This window comes from Cucurbita moschata, unplaced genomic scaffold (assembly GCF_002738365.1).
Source record: "Cucurbita moschata cultivar Rifu unplaced genomic scaffold, Cmos_1.0 Cmo_Scf00049, whole genome shotgun sequence".
Lineage (NCBI taxonomy): Eukaryota > Viridiplantae > Streptophyta > Magnoliopsida > Cucurbitales > Cucurbitaceae > Cucurbita > Cucurbita moschata.
In genome coordinates this window covers 723306-741645 of record NW_019268565.1, presented here as the reverse complement: position 1 = coordinate 741645, position 18340 = coordinate 723306, and the positions used below count along the sequence as shown (strand labels likewise).

Here is an 18340-nt window from a genome sequence, read left to right as displayed (position 1 = left end):
ATTTTCTTTTATTAAAAAAACTCTTTTAATTGGGCAATAAATTCACAAGTCAATAATTTTTTGAATGAGTTATTTTCTTTTTATAAATTGAGTTTCTTACTTTAGAAGAAACTTCATTCAATGTATTTTTTTTTATTAAATTTTTTTAAAAATGGATTAATAATTTTTTTTTCTTTTAAGTTTTAAGATTATTATTAAAATATTTAAAACTGGGCGAATATATATTTTTTTTAGACAAATTACAAAAAAAAATAATATATTTTTATTAATTTAGTAAAAAAAACTATAAACAAATAAAAATAATTTAGGTTTTGAACTTTTTTTTATTTTTAAAATTTTAAAAATATATAATATATATAGAAATTGAACTTTGAAAATGTCAATTTAATAATTTTTAATTAAAATTTTAAAATTTTATTAGATAAAAATTTTAAATTTGAATATTAAATATATTAAAAAGAAAAAAAAAAGGATTATTGTGATAAAAAAGGGAAAAAGAGAAGCAATCACATGGGTTTCATCAATGCGTTTAACCGTTCTTTCACGCGTCGTTGCCTCACAGTCCCTCCGTGAAACACTCTCTCTTTTTCTTTTTCTTTTATTTATTTTATAATTTTAATTTAATTCTAAAATAAATTAAATTAAAATAAATAAAATTTTATATTCCACGCTTTCACCACCTTCTCTTTTCCTTCACATTGGATGCTACCAAACTTCCTTTCATATTTTTTTTTCTCTTAATTTTATATTTATATATTCCCATAATTTATCGAATTAATTCCCGTCTTAGATTATTGATATGTTGTTTAATTAAACATTAATCTCGATAATTAAAAGATATTTAGTTCGCCAATTATGAAATTTTATTAATCTATAAGATTGTAATTGGTATTTAATCCATAAATTAAGTAACTTCAAAAATACCTTGCATTTAATGTTTATAAAAAAAATTAATTGTAAATATAGGTATCACTCTTTAAAAATAATATTATTAATACATTTAATTCACGGTTCCGTTTATATATTAACGATTAAGTTAAAATATGGATAATAATGAAAATATGAGAGGTCACCAATATTTTTAAAATACTTTTATAATTTTAATTATATTTTTTAAATAAAATATTAACAATTTTATTTAAAATTAGCGAGATATACAAAAACGTAGACATAGGTCAATACAATTAATTTAATATAATTCTTCTATAAAAAAAATAACCTTAAAAAAAATCAATAATTCTAAAAAAAAACATAATACAAAAAATTATGTAATAGTTATATGTTTGACCGCTCCGTCCATATATTAATGGTTAGATTAAAAGGTTTAAGAATATTAATATTAACAATTTTCATTTAAAATGAATGTGATACCGACAAATATATGAACTATACGAAACGGATTCGACGAACATATTTAATCCGACCTTTGTGAGAAAAACAACCTTAAGAAGATCAAACAACAATCCTTAAAAAAAAACATAATCAAACAACGTTAGAATCTTTATTGCAAGATGTAAAGTATGTACAGGAGAACAAAAAATTATATATTTAAAAAAAAAGAAAAATGAAGAACACTTTATAGCTCACTCATTGGATTTGCTAACACAATCGGTATAGACAGAAGAATCAATTTCCGACGAACATATTTTCTTCCTAAGAACAGAATTAATTTCGCCCAAATTATCAGTATTGCCCCTCAGGAACATCATCTTCTCCGGCGCCGACGACGATCCGACGGAACCGAATTCGACTCCGGCGAGTGAACTCGCTTCTGGGATCGACTCGGCTGCCATAATCACCTTCACGTTCTTTAATGAAAACTCACTGTTAACGAGGTGACTCACTACTCCCGAGTCGGACACCGAGTTAGTTTTCTTGTGCTGCATCAGAATTCGGGCGATTTCGACCACCACCGCGTTTGATAGTCGCCGGACACCGCGTGCGCCGCCGATCACGACGGCCGGATTTACCTGATGGTGCGAGTTTGATTTTTCCGAGTTCTTTTTGCTGTGCTTGTTCGGGAAGAGAATCACTGACTCGGTTGCTTTGTTTCTGACTCGGCCGAGTGGATCGCCGAGTAGAAGCGAGTTTTTGGCGTCCACGAGCATTACGTGCTTGAAATTCCGGCGGACTCGGCCGAGGAGCATCGGGTAACACGCCCACCGTCGCAGACTCATCGGAATGTGATCGGAGAAGCCGGAAAGTGAATTCTCTGAATCCATTTCCGCCGCGTCGAAACTCACTACCGAGCCGTAACTCATCCGAGTCAACTCGTCCGAATCGTTGCCGAGTCGTTTCATTTTCTTCCCCCAAATCGGCTCGTCCGGCTCCTTCTTCTCTTTGGTCTTAATAAACCTGGTGACATCAAATCCCGCCGCCGCGGCCCGGCTGGCCGTTCCGTTCAAATTCCGGTACCGGAGAAGGAGTTTCAGAAACGATTCGTTTTCCTCTTGAATAATCGGACGGAATCTTAACGAGAACGCCGGCGAGGGGAAGACGAAGACAGAATCGGATTTCGCGGTGACACCGGAGCGATGAAACAGTCGAAGAAATAGGCGGAGGTCTTCTTCTCCGACGTCTTCCGACACATGGACCACCGTCAAGTCCGCCATAGCCCGAGTACCTCGCATATGCAAAGTCCCCATTCGTTGCAGCGCCGCTGTCGACGTAACCACCGTCGCCGGTTTCGGCTTCCACATTTTGCGAAACGGAATCCACCGATTTTCCAACGAAGGGACTTCAATCGGCGACGGTTTCTGGGAGAGGAGGCGCCGGGGGGGAGTGAGGTTCATTTTAATGGCGGGGTCGAAGGTGGAGAGAGTGAAAAGAAGAAGAGAAAGAAAAACGAGCAGAGCACAGACGGAAATGGTGGACTGAGCTTTAGTGAGAAGATTGTAATTACTCCGACGAGCTGAAGAAGAAGAAGAAGAAGAAGACGGAAAAAGCTTGTTCTGGTCGGCAATGGCGGAAGGGGTGTCGTCGGAGAAGAAGACGAGAAGAAGACCCATTCCCCAATTCTCGCCGGAAGTGGATTTGGATTTTCCGGCGAGAGGAACACCCATTTAGCCTCGTCTTGTAAGGTCTTCTTCAATGGCGGATTTGAATTTGGAATTGAGAATTGGCATTTTGGGGATTTTTCAGGCGAAGGGTTTATTTAAACATTTTATTTATCAGTGAGTGAAGCTCTCTCGTGGAATGCGGCTCCATTTTTCCGCCGCTGTCCCTTTCAATTAATTTTCTTTTTATTATTATTATTTTAATTTTCCTCATTTTTTTTAAACAACAATATTTCTATTATTGACTCATCATAAAACGTGGATTCAGAGTAACCAACTCTGTTTTGAGTTTTAATCCTCTACGGACATTTTTATTTCTTTATTTTGAAAATAGTAGCCAATTAATATAATTTTTAGTTCTCTGTCTGTCTTATAAATTTATGATCATTTCCTCGATTAGCTAATATAGGACGGGACCGATGACTATCCAACTCAAGGCATAGAAGTTGGGTTGAGTTATATTCTTTCTCGATTTGAGTATATTTTGGAAAATTAAAAATTCGAGCCGGTTCGTGAGTTGACTTTTTTTGTTGGGTCAACTTGATTTAACTCAACTATACTTTAAAGATTAAGAATATTTGACATTTGTTAACGATATTAGTAATGTGATGTGAGTTGTAAATGTTTGATATTTTAGTTTTATGAGATTTTAGTTATTAATGTAATACTTACAGTGATTTTTTTCAAATAATTAACAAAAAAGAAAAAAAGACAATTCAATCCAATTTAACTTGAAAATAAAGAGTTTATTGTGAACTCTATTTAAGTTACTCAAAACTCAAAACCAGGGCACACGAACATTAAGTAGTCTATAATCACAACCCTATCAACAAGTTATAAGAGCACATGACACGATCGTCATGTTCCATAAACCTTAAGGCAACTCCTTCTAGCACAAAGCTTGCACCATGACCTTCCTCGTGTCAGACGAACACGACTCTCCACAATAGTATGATATTGTCCACTTTGAGCATAAGCTTTCATAGCTTTGTTTTGGGCTTCTCCAAAAGGCTTCAGACCAATGGAGAGAATATTCCTTGAAAACAACTCTTGGGAGGAAATATAAAACGTCTAACCAACAAACTAGAGGAACGAGTCGAGGGTGACAAAGTACATCGTAGAAGAAATACTCGAAAGGGCAAGAAAACCTAAACCCGAGCGATAATTGAAGATATTCTCTAAACTCTTAGAGGTACTCGATAATCGATAGAAAACTGAATCGATCGTTAATAAACTATAATGACTAAATCGTCATTGAAAAAATAAAAATTAGTACGATGTGGTTGAATTTACTTCGATTAAAAAAAAATCAAGATCATTGGTAAGTTTGGAGACAAGAAGTTTCAAAGAAGCAACCAAAGAGGGGGCCGTCGACAAATTTTTTCTTGCAAACAGAGATCTCGCAAGATCCGAAATCCAACGGCGGCGATTATTTCTCGGATCGCGATCACAGTGTACGCTAAACCAGAGAATCCGGACCCATCGGGTCAGCGATCCGCACGATCCTCGAGCTGCGGGTCCGGGCTGTTTTCGACCGACACGGAAGAGCGACACGTGGCGAAATCGGGAAGGGCGATGGGCTCGTGACGGTCGATCTCCTATTGGAAATTTGCAAAACGCTGCGTTTTTAGTGTGAGAGTTTAATTATGGCCATTTTATTTAATTCTGCTGTGAAGCTGTGGAGATATCTGACATTGTCGTTTCCAGTTAAGTTTCAGAATAAATAATAAAAAAAAAAATTAAAAAAAAAATAAATTAAAAACTGTCGTGTGGATTCACTGTCTCATCAACTAATTTTCGTAGATCAACATGAATCTTTTTAGTATGTTTTTTATTCGGTGTTTGATGATCTTGATATTCTTTACGACATTGTGATGTTACATATTCCTCGCTTTTTCTCCGTAGATCAACACGAGACATTTCAGCATGTTTTGTCGTTACTTTCTGTTAAGAGTGAGAAATAAAATTGGGATAGAAGGTACGTATTCTCGTTGATATTCATAACGTTTAAATAGGATACAAGCTACCAACTAATACCTACCAATAACGAAAATATAAACTAATTAAATATTGAAAATAAAATAAAATATACTACTAATCAAATCGTAAAGAAAAAAATATTAAGATATAATATCTAAGATATATTCCATAACTAATTATTATAATATATTCTCCAAATATTATATCTCTCAACACGGAGATTACCAACATAGAATGTGTATCTAATTAGTATAAATATATGGTTCATTTATGTACTCTTTTACTCGGGTGTCACGTGACATCTTCAATAAACGAATGAGCTAGATTGGAAATAGCAGGATAAACTTTGATTTTAAATTCAATTTAGATTGAATACGAGCTGAACTTGGACTGACCCTTGTACTTCGGGGCAACGACAAAGCCGAGAATAAACTGAATTTAGATTGAATACGAGTTGAGTTTGAACTCTATGATTCACGTCACCAACCGAACCAAACTAGCGTAGACCCTCGTCGTGGATCCGTTTTTATGCATTGACTAGGTGAAGGACCACCATCTTACAAAAATAAAATAAGCCCAATCAGCACTCTCAATTAGCCCCAGGAGATTTAGGCCCATTTAGAGTTGCCCTTTTATTTCTACATTTTTCGATAGTGTCTACTTTGACTCGTTATATATCGCCATTAGCCTCACAGTTTTCAAACGCGTCGGAGATTTCTACGCCCTTATAAGAAATGTTTCGTTTCCCGTTCCAACTGATGTGTGATCTCACAATCCACCTCCCTTGGGCGGCCTAGTGTCCTCACTAGCACACCACCCAGTGTCTAACTCTGATTCTAGTAGATATTGTTCACTTTAGCTCATTACGTATCGTCGTCAACCTCACAGTTTTAAAACGTGTCTGCTAAGGAGAGGTTTCCACACCCTTATAAATGATGTTTCGTTTCCCTCTCCAACCGACATGGAATTACTAGATTTTAATTTAATGAAATAAAATATTATAAAGTCAAATATGTCACAATTACTATGATAAATATTTTATTTTATTTATATATTAAAAATATCATATACTTTTTCATTTCATGATGGCAATAATTCCACTTTTTATTCAAAACTCACTTATTCTTACAAATTGTATTCCTTTTTTACCCTTTACCATTTGTTTGATAATTTATATGCCATGATCACTGCCACTACTATGAATTATGCAATCCATTATTGCCCTTCTATTTTTTTAAAAAAATTTTTATTTCATATAATGTCAAATTTACTCCATCAATTATTAACATAAGTCAACCTAATCTAGCAAGAATTTAAGGATAGAAGAAAACTAGGTATAAGACTCGAGGGGATAGAATTTAATATAATGGTGTGGAAACCTCTTCTTAGAAGACGCGTTTTAAAACTTTGAGGGTGACAGCGATACGTAACGGGCATAAACGGATAATATTTGTTACGGGTGGGTTTGAGTTGCTCGACTCGGTGCTGAGCCTCGAAAGGGGGTGAATTGTGAGATCCCACATGGGTTGGAGAGAGGAACGGAACATTCTTTACAAGGGTGCGAAAACCTCTCCCTAATAGACGTGTTTTAAACCTTGAGGGTGATAGCGATACGTAACGAGTAAAAACGGATGATATCTGTTAGTAGTGGGTTTGGGCGGCTCAATTTAGTACTGGGTCGAGGTGAATTGTGAGATCCCACATGGGTTGGAGAGAGGAACGAAACATTGTTTATAAAAGTGCGAAAACCTCTCCCTAATAAACACGTTTTAAAACCATGAGGCTGACGGCGATACGTATCGAGCCAAGCGGATAACATCTCGACACTACTCGAAATTTCTATTTTTAGAAGGTGTCGTAATGTCATCTTCAACAATGCATAAAATCACTTTACAAAATTTCGATGCCAATCGATTAGGGAAAGAATTTCTACACTCGAATGTTGATTTTATAACTTTGCACGAGAGTTAATTATGCTTGAAAAAGATAGTTTTTACTTTTTTTCTTAATCAATCTTAGTCGTTAATAAAATAACTTAAACATTAGTTTAATTAGCAAAACGTTAATAAAATAAAATTAATTTCGTATGTAGTGTCGACATGTTGTCGGGTTTTCCTATATATATGTCTTATTTCATTTGATTTTAAAGAGAGCTCTCGAAGAGGAAAAAGACTATTTTGACATGAGTAGTGTCACGGTCCTACATTTTTTACCGCGCGGCATCGTGATCTTATCACGCTCACGACTAATTTTAAGGGGAATTAAGCCCCATATATATTTTTCATCCCGGTTTTGTGGCTTCGTCAGACCTTAGGTAAGGTTTGTCTTTACCAATCAAACATCGCTTGTGCGGAATCCAAACTTGTTCAACCACACACGCCGTCTATGCGTGCATATTCAATCGTTTGCGACACATCCGACTTGCCTCTACACTAGGCCAAGTCATTCGGCCCGACCTTGGCTCTGCTCGAGCCAAGGTCTCTCAATGCAACGTCGCATCTCATCTCGTCATCTCGATCGCATCATGACACTCTTCTATATTGACCCGCATGTGGCTGGATGGGCGTCTCTTGAGAGACGCCGCTTTGCTTGTCATGACGTGAGGGTCACAACCTTCTCTCTTCATAGTATGGTTGTGACATTCTCCCCCACTTAACTTAGTCATCGTCCTCGATGACTTACTTGAGGCGCAATCGTATTGCAGATTGTGACAAGTATCATCCCAACTCAGTACAACGTAGCGTCAAAAGCAGGTATTTTTTTATTGCTCCGTTAACCTTTTCTAGACCTCCTTCCTACAGAATTGAATTTCTACGTAGTTGTGAGAGTTCGTGACGACAGTCTAGTACTAAAGAAGGAATTTTTGAAGCTCGAGAACGTGAAAATCATAACGGGACCTAATTAACTCTCAACTAACACCAAAATTGTAAATTTAACTCTCAAACCTACAAGTGTTCTAGTAGTCGTAGCCAATTTTACAACACAATGCAAACAATATTGGGCCTGGGCCGATATTCTGGGCCCACCAAGAGGCCTTTTCCACAACATAAGGCACCTAAATAATCCATGGTTGAACTTGAAGTCCAAATCGCGATGACTATTTTGGTTCGAATTAATAAAAATATCTTAATTTTATATTTTATTTTAAAAAAATATTAAAACTTTTAAAATTTTCAATAATACAACTTTAAAAACAAAAATTCAAAAATACATTAATACTTTATTTAAAAAATACTTTTAACCTCTTAAAAATATTTCAAAAGTTCCATTAATACCCTGGAACTTGAAATACAGTGACTCATTTATCTAACCGATAAAAAAATATTCATTACTCTCTCCCTCATTCCCTGACGGGGACATGGACAGAGAATATACTCTCGTCCCCGGTCCCATTTATTTAATAGAGAAAAATATTCTCTACTCCCTCCTCCATTCCCCGTCTAAACGACTTCTCTCTGTACGAGGCGGGTAAAATGGACATTTCTAAATGTAACATGTATTGTATAAGGACAGTTTTTTTTTTAAATAATTTAAAAAATAATCTGACAACCTAATTCAATCCGACCAGTAAATTGAGGGTTGGGTTGTGAACTCTATTAGGATTGTTCAGGTTATCAACTTGACCAACCTAAAAATTCTCGTTGGTTCAAAAAAATTTATCAACCTAATCCAAACGAACTCGTGTATACCGTTATTAAAATTTCAAATTGGTTGGATTGATGATTCGACCCAACTCTATTTTACATTTTGGTTTAAAAAAAAATTCAACCCAACCCGAACAAAAAAAAAAAAAACTAATATAACCCGATTATCGGATAGTCTAAGTCGCTCTGGTCATTGGATCATATGAACACGGAGTAATATTTACTCATTTTTAGGATAATTGAAAAAAAAAACTAATTTAAAAAAAAAAAAGAAAAGAAAATTGATATAAATTTGTATTGGATATAATTTACGTCATGCGTTGGGTCACTGTCGTCCCGGCAGCGCTTGACCTTAAAAGCATAAGGTCGGCCATTAGGATAATCATATTAAATCATTAATTCCCCAATTTCATAATTTTAACTATTCAACCTTATCCGACCAAATTATTTTATTTTATTTTTAATGTGTTTGTCTGAAGTGAAATGACAGATGTGCCCAACACTTTGTAATATCTTTCCGCGTGCCTTCCGGTCTATTCTGGTCATTGTCTTTTCATATCTTTTTCACTTTTCTTCTTTATTTCTACGTATTTACCTTTTTCTTGAATTTTACTGCAACACAAGAGCTTGCTTCTTCCTTTTTAACATTTAAAAGAAAATTAAAGAATTATATTATATAAGTATTTATTAATTTATTTGAAAAAGATAAAAATAGATGAATATATAACTCGGTCTAACTCAAATGGTTAAATTATACACTTTAAACTAAATAATAAAAATAGATGAATATATAACTCGGTGTAACTCAAATGGTTAAATTATACACTTTAAACTAAATAATGAAAGGTTCGAAAGATTCGGAGAAAAAAAAAAAGTTTAATACGATTGAAGTTGAGGTAAATAATATATTTATTAAGAAAAAAGGTTTGAAATTGCGTAATTAATTATTTTAATGAAATAACAAGTAATAGACAGGTACATATTTAGGGGGAGGTTTTCATACTCTTATAAATAATGCTTAATCAATGTGGAATCTCACAATCTACCCTTGGGACCAACGCGCTCGCTGGCATACCATCCAATGTCTATCTCTTATACCATTTGAAACAACCCGTGTCTATCTTTTATACCATTTGAAACAACCTAAGCCCATTGTTAACAATATATTGTCCGCTTTGGCCCATTACGCATTGCCATCAGTCTCACAGCTTTAAAATGCTCTATTAGAGAGAGCATTTCTTGCTCTGTTTCTCTTTCCAATCGATGTGACTTATTATTAATGTTAATAAATAAATATTAAGTCATAAGTTTATTCCGTGAAATTTCATGTTTGTGTTTGTTTGGTTATAAGTTTTGAAAAATGTTTAACATTGGGTTCGTTTAATCCTTAAACTATGTAAATGGTTTGATCTGTTTTTAATTTTATTTTTATGTCCAATAAATTTCTAAACTTTTAACTTTATCAGTATATCCACCAAGTTTTAAAACAGTTGAATAGGTTAAAATACTATTCGACATAAAATTGTAAGTTTAAGAACTCATTAGATACTAACAAAAAGTTGAACGTGAGTAGATTTAGCTCATAATTTAAACAAAAAAAAAATCAAAATTAAAACAGCACGAATCAAGTGTTGGATGTGTACACAGATTGGGTTGAAAAAAATCTTTTTGGACCAACCCGAACTCAATCAACACGAACAAAATTCACAATCCAACCCTAAAAATTTATACTTGTCCATAATATACCTTACATTAATAACGGAAATTTAATAAAACTCAAATATCAAACATTCACTAGTCACAATGTATCACTAACGTCGGTTACAAATGACAAATATTCTTAATCATTATAATAATTTTAAAATTTAGGCAGGTTGGATTAGGTTATAACCCTATTTTCGTGTTGGTTGTGTTGATACAATAAAAAAAATGTCTCGTGAGACAAAAAAAAAAAAAAACTTTGGGTTTTGCAAAAATTCAACTCAATCCAAACTGAAGAAGAAAAAAAAAAAAGAAACTAACCGGTTGAGTTTAGTAGTCCGAATGGGTCAAATTCTCGAGTCATTTGAATACGACTGAATCGAATATGGTCTATTCTCGTCCCTTCATACTCACAAAAGGTGTTTATTGTACTTACTAACGAATAATGAAGCATATGCAAAATTACATTTNAAAAAAAAAAAAAAAAAAAAAAAAAAAAAAAAAAAAAAGAAAAAAAAAGAGAAAATTGTGAACTTGTTGACTCCACAACGCCAACTGCCTTCATTTTCCTCCTCCTTTTCTTCTCCTTTTCTCTTCCCTTCTCATGTCTCTCTGATTCTGCATTTCCGTCTTCCCTGAGACGCTCCCTCCCTCCTTTGATCCTCCGGCGATGGCGACTGCATGGAGGCAGCTCAAGGCTATGCTCCGCAAGAACTGGCTTCTCAAAATTCGCCATCCTTTCATCACCTCCGCGGAGGTTTTTTTTTTTCTCTATTCATCTTTTTACTTTTGTTGTCGCTTTACATTCCTGTTTGTTTTCATCTCAATCTATACGCTAGGGTTTTATTGTTTACTGTGGATCTCATTCATGTATCCGCCGCTGTATCGTCGAATTTCTGGAGAATTTGTTGTTTCTTATTGCTGTTGAGTGTACAAGGATATGCGATATTAGCGGCGGTCTTTTTTTTTTCGTTGTCATTCTACTTTACGCGGTGGAAATTCTTTTAGTCTTGTGTTTTTTTGATGATCATTTTTTTTTTTTTCATTTCTGTTACTGTTTGTTCTATTTCTGTTCTGTTCTGTTCTGGAATGGAAGATTGAATGTATGTTGTTTCTGTTTCTGGCAGATTTTACTTCCGACTGTGGTGATGTTGTTGCTGATAGCTGTAAGGACGCAAGTTGATAACACAGTCCATCCTCCGCAACCGTGAGTTTCTAAAAATGGCATCTCTCTGGCTTATGAGTGGTCTGTTATTTTGTGGTATTTGTTTTGTTCGCTTGAGTTCTGTATCGCAGTATATGTTCGTCAATCGTGCTTTTTGTTTTTCCAAATTTCATGCTTCCCTTTCAAAATGTTTTTACGGCTATCCTCGGTGTGTAAATAAGCGTAGATATCAAGGTTTCTCTGTATTTAGTTTCGTTAGTTTTGATGATGCTCTCTTTTTATGTGATACTCCTAAGTTGATAATTTTTCAGGCTGTAAATTTTCAATTATCAATAGAGAGTTTCTGAATGGAGTTGAAAGAAGAGGAGAAGTTGATATTTGTTGCAGTTTTATTTTATTTTGGAATAAAAGGAGGATTTTTTATGCATATGCTTAAGCAGCTGCGGGAGTTTTTTCTTTTCAATTTGACATGCATATACAGGCTTGAATATGTGCATTCCTATAGTTGGTTTTCCGTTAAATTTCTTTAATTGGTGGAGCAAAGGAGTTGTCAGCGAACGGATTGGCTCCAACGATTTGCGCATGTTTGTATATGCACTCCCGTTTTGTTTCGAAGACATAATTCTTTTTTTCCATTTTTCTTTTGGTGTCAGGCATATACGGAAAGGGATGTTTGTAGAAGTTGGCAAAGGTATATCCCCGAGTTTCCAGGAAGTCCTGCAGTCGCTGAAGAAAAATGAAGAATATTTGGCTTTTGCACCAGATACAGTTGAGACAAAGATGATGCTACGTATGATGTCAATAAAATTTCCTCTTGTAGAGGTACATATCATTGCTTACCTTGAACTTTTTTTAACAAGAAACAAATTTTTATTGATATAGTGAAAAGAAAAAAAGAAATGTTCGAAGGTTACAATCTCTCGAATGGAGTGAAAATAGAAGAAAGAAAATACAAAATCAAGAACTTAGAAACAATCACAATCTTTTTCTTTATGCACATCAATGAAAACCAAACATACTTGAGGAATGGACTACCTAGAGACCAAACAAATCTGAAATTATTGTTGTCTTGAAAATGGAAGAAATTTTGGACTAACCATTAATGCTCCTAAAAACTGGAATAAATGTGGGATGAAAAAAGGCTGATTCCAAGAAGTTCATACCAATGAATTAAATATTGACTAACTAGTCACATACCAAGAAGTTCATAACTTTTCGGGTAAGGAGAATTTGACAACTAATCACATCCCCCTATAGTGCATTTTGTGGCGATTCAAGTCTGGCAGGCTTAGACGTGATTTCTCCGAATGGTCATACAAAATCAGGGGAGGAGTTGACAACTAGTCACACCCCCTTATAGTTCATTTTGAGGTGATTCAGGTCTGACAGGCTTAGACATGATTTCGCCGAGTAGTCGTACAAATAGAAAATACAATAGTAAGGCAAGACAACATGAAATTACATAAAGAGTTCGACGTGGCATGGGCATGCGGCCACGAGCAACATGCTCTAGACGAGCATGACTGTGGCACTGGACAACATCTACATGTTCCTAAGATCAGTAAATTACTTGGCACTATGCCATTTTTTCAGGCTGGAACAGTAAACTACCTGTTCATCTACTCTCATCGGGTTAGAACAGTAAAACTACATGTCATTATCCCCTTTTTAGGCTGGGACAATAAACTATCGGCTCATGTACCCTCAATGGGTTAGAACAGTAAAACTACCTGTCACTACGTCGCTCAGGCTAGAACAGTAAAAAGTCCATGGCTTTCCCCACTAGGCACATAAGTATTTCAGTAGTATACCCTCTTGGACTCCTTAAATCCTCTATGACTGACAACTAAGTCATGTATAACAAGTAGACCCTAATCTCTGTTGGTTAGTTCACGAATAAGGGTTGCACCCTATCCGTCCTTACAAGGTAACTGGTCAACCCAAGGAGGCTATGGAACTCATGACTAGGTGCTAGGACCAAAATACGCGAAACAGTAACTCATAGTCTATGGAAACATAACTAGCACTCTATGGCACATAGTGATAGTCCAACTCATACTCGGCAATAACGGCCTATCCAAACTCTAGATCAATGCATAACAATGAATAAAGACATACAACATGCTCATCATGCTTATTAAGTGATAATAATCCAACCTCAGCATACTAGGAAACATGTAAGTCCAATTATCTATCAGATCATGCATGCAAAAGCTGTATGACGGTAAATATAATTAAGTGGTAAACTATTCACATGATCTAAGCACAATTCTCATGAGACTAGGTCAAACTAGGCTCCTAAACATAATACTCAATCATTGACCTCAATCCTAATCGACTCCTACAAGTATTTCTTAAGAACTTGCTCCATATGGTTACTTACTTGATTGTAGACTTCTCGAGCTTGTTTCGGGTCTTCGAAGATATTCCAAATTTCTCCAAAATTCCTCACTATGCCCTAAATTAAGTCAAAACAATAAAATTGATGACAATGGCTAGCTTCAAATTCGTTAAAGAGAAGGTTGAGAAACTAACCGTTGACTGTACGGTCATCTTCTCCAACTTGCGTGCGTGCCATTCTGCTTTCCTTCTTTTTTTTTTTTTTTTTTTTTGAAAAAAATCTTCTATTTATTTTCTTAAAATTCTAGATGTTAGAGCTAATACATACCACATTGTAAACCTCTCTTTGCTAATATATACCACATTGTGCTGGCAGGTAGTCACTAAAGTTTACAAAGACGAAGAAGAGCTAGAAAGCTACATTCGTTCTGATCTGTATGGAAACTGCAATGTTGTTGAGTAAGTATTTAAATCTTTACATGTATTTGACAGGAAACTAGAATTTTCATTATTAAAAAGAAAAGTACAAGAAGTAAAATGAGGCACTTATGATTTCTTATATGGGCAAGACATCTTTCAAATTAATTTTACGGCTCTACTTTTTGCAATTCATTAAAAAAAAATTAGTTTTCAAGCAATTGAACCCATGCCAACAGAACTTGAGGTTAAAGTTCCTGGCCCTTTAAATATTCATTAGCTTAGTTGTGGAAGAGATTCTGTCTCGAGAAGAAATTTAGCTGGTACATTGGTACTTTTTAAGGATGTTTATCGGGCATCAAGTCTTCTGGAACTTGAGTTGGCTAAATCAAAAGGTCCTAATGGTTTAGGCAGGTACGTTGTCAATGTGGGTATTATCAAAGGCTTGCTGCTTGTTGATACAGATCTAGTAATTTCACTCAACAATGGATGTTTTAGTTAAGCGTGATTAGTTAGCTTATGTGTGCAGTAACTAAGAGTACATGGATCGTTTTCTAATGAATATTAAATAAGATATCCAGAAAGTAATTGTTGTTGTGAACAAATACCAAAATTGATGGGATGCCAATTTTATTGAGAAGATTGTTTCTAACCCTGATAGGGAATTGGATATTGGGGGAAGCTTATGAGACATACTGACACCATGAAGCTTGGTTAGTCAAAAGATTTGAAACTTTGAAAGCTCCATAGCATTTGATGCTTTAAATAAAAATCCCTCTTTTCTTGCTTTCTTCATCAAGATTTGTAGTCCTCGGCTCATTTTTCGAAATAACCTTTTGGAGTCCCAAGGTTCTAAACTACTACAATTATTTTTGTTTAGGTTCCCCATTTATGTTCATAATAATGAAAAACGATGAACTTTCTTATGGAAAGGTGTTTGATGAGTCAGAGGACCTCATTTGATTAGGTGGGAGGTGGTGTTGAGGTGGATGGATCTTGGAGTTTTGGGAATAGATAACTTGAGATTGACAATGCATTCATGATAGCTAAGTGGTTATAGTGTTTTCTTTAAGAGCTAATGCTCTGCAGTACAGAATAGTTTTTGCTATGAAAGACATATATGCATTATACAAAATCAGGGGAGAAAAAGTGATATAAACTAGGACATCTCAATCACACCATCTGAACTTTAAGGAAGTTTTGAAGAATGTTGTTAAAATTACCATACGATAAAGTCAAGTTACATTGATTCAATTTGAACTCAAGTTGCAATTAATGTTACACTAAGAAGAATCAAGCTTAATTTATGTAACAAGGGCTTTAAGATATTACATTTACATAATGGCTCATTATAGTCAACAACTTTTGAAATGCCTCATGGAAGGTCAAGGTTTCATTTTAAGGCTATATAAAGCCATCCATGTTGTGTTTGTAAACTATGAATGTAGTAAAAAAACATTTATGTTTTCTTTTAGTCAATGACTAAGTTTCGTTGCAATTCTATATAGTTTAGGTTGCATGCTTAGAATTATTCAAGCATAATATGTTTAATCTTGCTTGTGGAGTGATTCGAATCCCAAACAAGTTTTCTTGCCTTGAGATATTTGATCAATAAGGTAATCCAAATCTTACTTTTCCTTGAGGTAATTTTTTTTTTATCATTTTGGGGTTTTTGGATATTTAGGTCTAAAGGTCTTGTTCTTCATAAAGGTTGTTCCCAAGTGTTACAATCATTTGGGATAAAATCATTTTGATTTGGGGGGTTTTAGCCTTTGTGATTTAGGTGTTTGCATATCCATGAGGGTTCTTAAATCTGATTAGCTAGGGTTTTCTTAGGGGAAGAGAGAACCTCCTCTCAAGGAGCTTAACCAGTTGTTGTGAATCTATGCAATTGGATAATTACAAAAGAATTAACTATTACTGAAAGTTCCCACAAAAAGAAATAAAATCAGAAAATTTATCTTCAAAAAAACCTTTCAAGCCAACACACCCAAAGAAACCCTGACATCATAGCCAATCAGAGAACTTATACTCACATTAACGCCAATCAGAGAAGTTTTGACTATATTTGGATGACGCCCTGTTCCCTTCAAAATTAATATCAATATATCTCCCATTCCATTTTCCAAGGATAGGCGCATCATCGGGAAAAAAAAAAAAAAATGGTATCATCAACGTTCTGTAAGTGAGACTTCCAGCAAGGAGTTCCCTACTTAAGAACCATTCAGAATTCATTTTTCAATACAAAAATGGACCGTATGACTAAGGCATCCCCAATGATGGTGAAGAGGAAGGGAGACAGTAAAAAAACAGCGTATATGGTGCTGGGTATTAGAAAAGGACAGCTTTTTATGCCTCTGACAGAGAGGATGTATGGTGGTGGACATTAGCAAAAGACAGGTTAATTACTACAAAGTCTCTGTCCATGTCTCTCTCCTCAGAAATTCTTCCTATGGAGCTCAGTGACTCTTAGAATAGTACTTTCAACAAACTCCATGGAGATTTCCTTGGCTTTGCCTATCTTCTAGCTGCTGCCCTATGTGTTATTCCCATGCAAAAAATTCCGATCAACCTATTTTGTAGCTGTATTTTCACTTCACAGTTTTGGAGTTTTTTTTATGAGCCTATGTGACAGGAGTTCCCAGGACCGGGTGCCATCCTATCTCTTTTCTTTCTTTTCCTTATGGGTCATCCTTTCACAAAGGACATAGAATCCTTTGGCTTTGTCATGTTTGTGCTTTCTTTTGGATCCATTGGTTGGAGCGCAACGCTCGAATCTTCATGATAAAAATCATGATATCAGTTATTTTATTGACTCCACATCTCTTTTAACTATTAATTGGAGTAAGTTGTGTCCTCATTTTTCTAATTATAGCCTATAAGCGAGTTAATCAATGAAGGTGTTTTTTTGTATTTAATACTCCAAAGGACATATCCTTATGTATCCCATTTTATCATACCGATGAATGGTTATTGTTTCTCAAAAAAAAAAAAAAAAAAAAAAATATAAATAAATAAAAGAAAAGATAGGTAAACTTAAATAGCGTCTCATCTAGAAATTCTAATTTCTATCCATCAATGTATCCATAAATATAAGTTATCAATGCTGACATAGTCATTTTGATCCTATTACTTACTTTTGTATCTTTATTTGATTTTGATTTTGGTAGTAAGATAGTTTGGGCTGTTTGAAATGTGTTCCCTTGTTGGAGGTGATTCCCATGCATAATTCTGTAGTAAGCATTTTTCATTGGCAACCATTTGATATATAAATGATGCTGGATACAAGGCTGCCTTTAAGGGTTGCGTACATTATAAAATATGATTGTTATAGCGCTTATATTAGTGTTGTTATATTGGCGTTTACAATGAACCATTTCATTCTTTATTCAGGACCTTGAACTGTTCAAATCCCAAAATTAAAGGAGCCGTAGTATTCCATGAGCAAGGTCCGGAGTTATTTGATTATAGCATTCGTCTCAATCATACTTGGGCTTTCTCAGGATTTCCTAATGTTAGATCCATCATGGACATGAATGGTCCGTATCTCAATGACTTGGAGCTGGGTGCAACTAATATACCAACAATGCAGTATAGCTTCAGTGGATTTTTAACTGTATGGTTCCGTGGATCCCTTTTTACTTCTTCATTTCTCAGTTAATATGCTGCTTACTTCAATAATAATGGTACTATCCTGTTGAATATAGTGTGTAGCCTTTTTCCTTCTTAAAACTATTTGGATGGAAACCGTATCTTTATAAGAAATTAATTTCGTTTATAATATGTACAAGGAGAAGTAGGCAAGCGATCCTACTAAAAGAAGACAAGTGTAAGTTAAATAATATTATTTTCTGGTCTTCAACAATTGAAATCGGGAGGTTGTTCCGATACCTGCTTACTGAGAAAATCTACAAAGAAGTGAAGACAGACTGTTCAGCTTAATTGAAGCCTTAGCTTCTGGTCTACCTTAATAATTCTATTTCTTTTCTTTTGTTCCAAAAAAAAAAAAAAAAAAAAAAAAAAAAAAAAAAAAAAAA

The 18340-nt window shown here is 34.8% G+C and overlaps 2 protein-coding genes across 4 annotated transcripts in view; one reads left to right on the top strand and one right to left on the bottom strand.

Annotated features, from left to right (window-relative positions):
* Positions 1-1540: 1540 nt before the first annotated feature.
* On the bottom strand, positions 1541-3135 carry LOC111435457. Its single transcript, XM_023072831.1, has one exon. It carries the CDS (start codon positions 3060-3062, stop codon positions 1584-1586), a length of 1479 nt encoding a protein of 492 aa, XP_022928599.1. The 5' UTR covers positions 3063-3135; the 3' UTR covers positions 1541-1583.
* A 7783-nt stretch (positions 3136-10918) lies between these two features.
* Positions 10919-18340, top strand: part of LOC111435475 (ABC transporter A family member 1) — a 75226-nt gene continuing 67804 nt past the window's right edge. For 2 of the 3 annotated variants that reach the window (XR_002709077.1, XM_023072854.1), the window contains exons 1-5: positions 10919-11138; positions 11509-11588; positions 12200-12368; positions 14263-14345; positions 17697-17919. Coding sequence is in view for 2 of the 3 variants with exons in the window: in XM_023072854.1 (XP_022928622.1) it covers positions 11052-11138; positions 11509-11588; positions 12200-12368; positions 14263-14345; positions 17697-17919 (642 nt within the window). In the remaining variant the exon portion in view is untranslated. The other variant, XM_023072855.1, reaches the window with a different exon arrangement.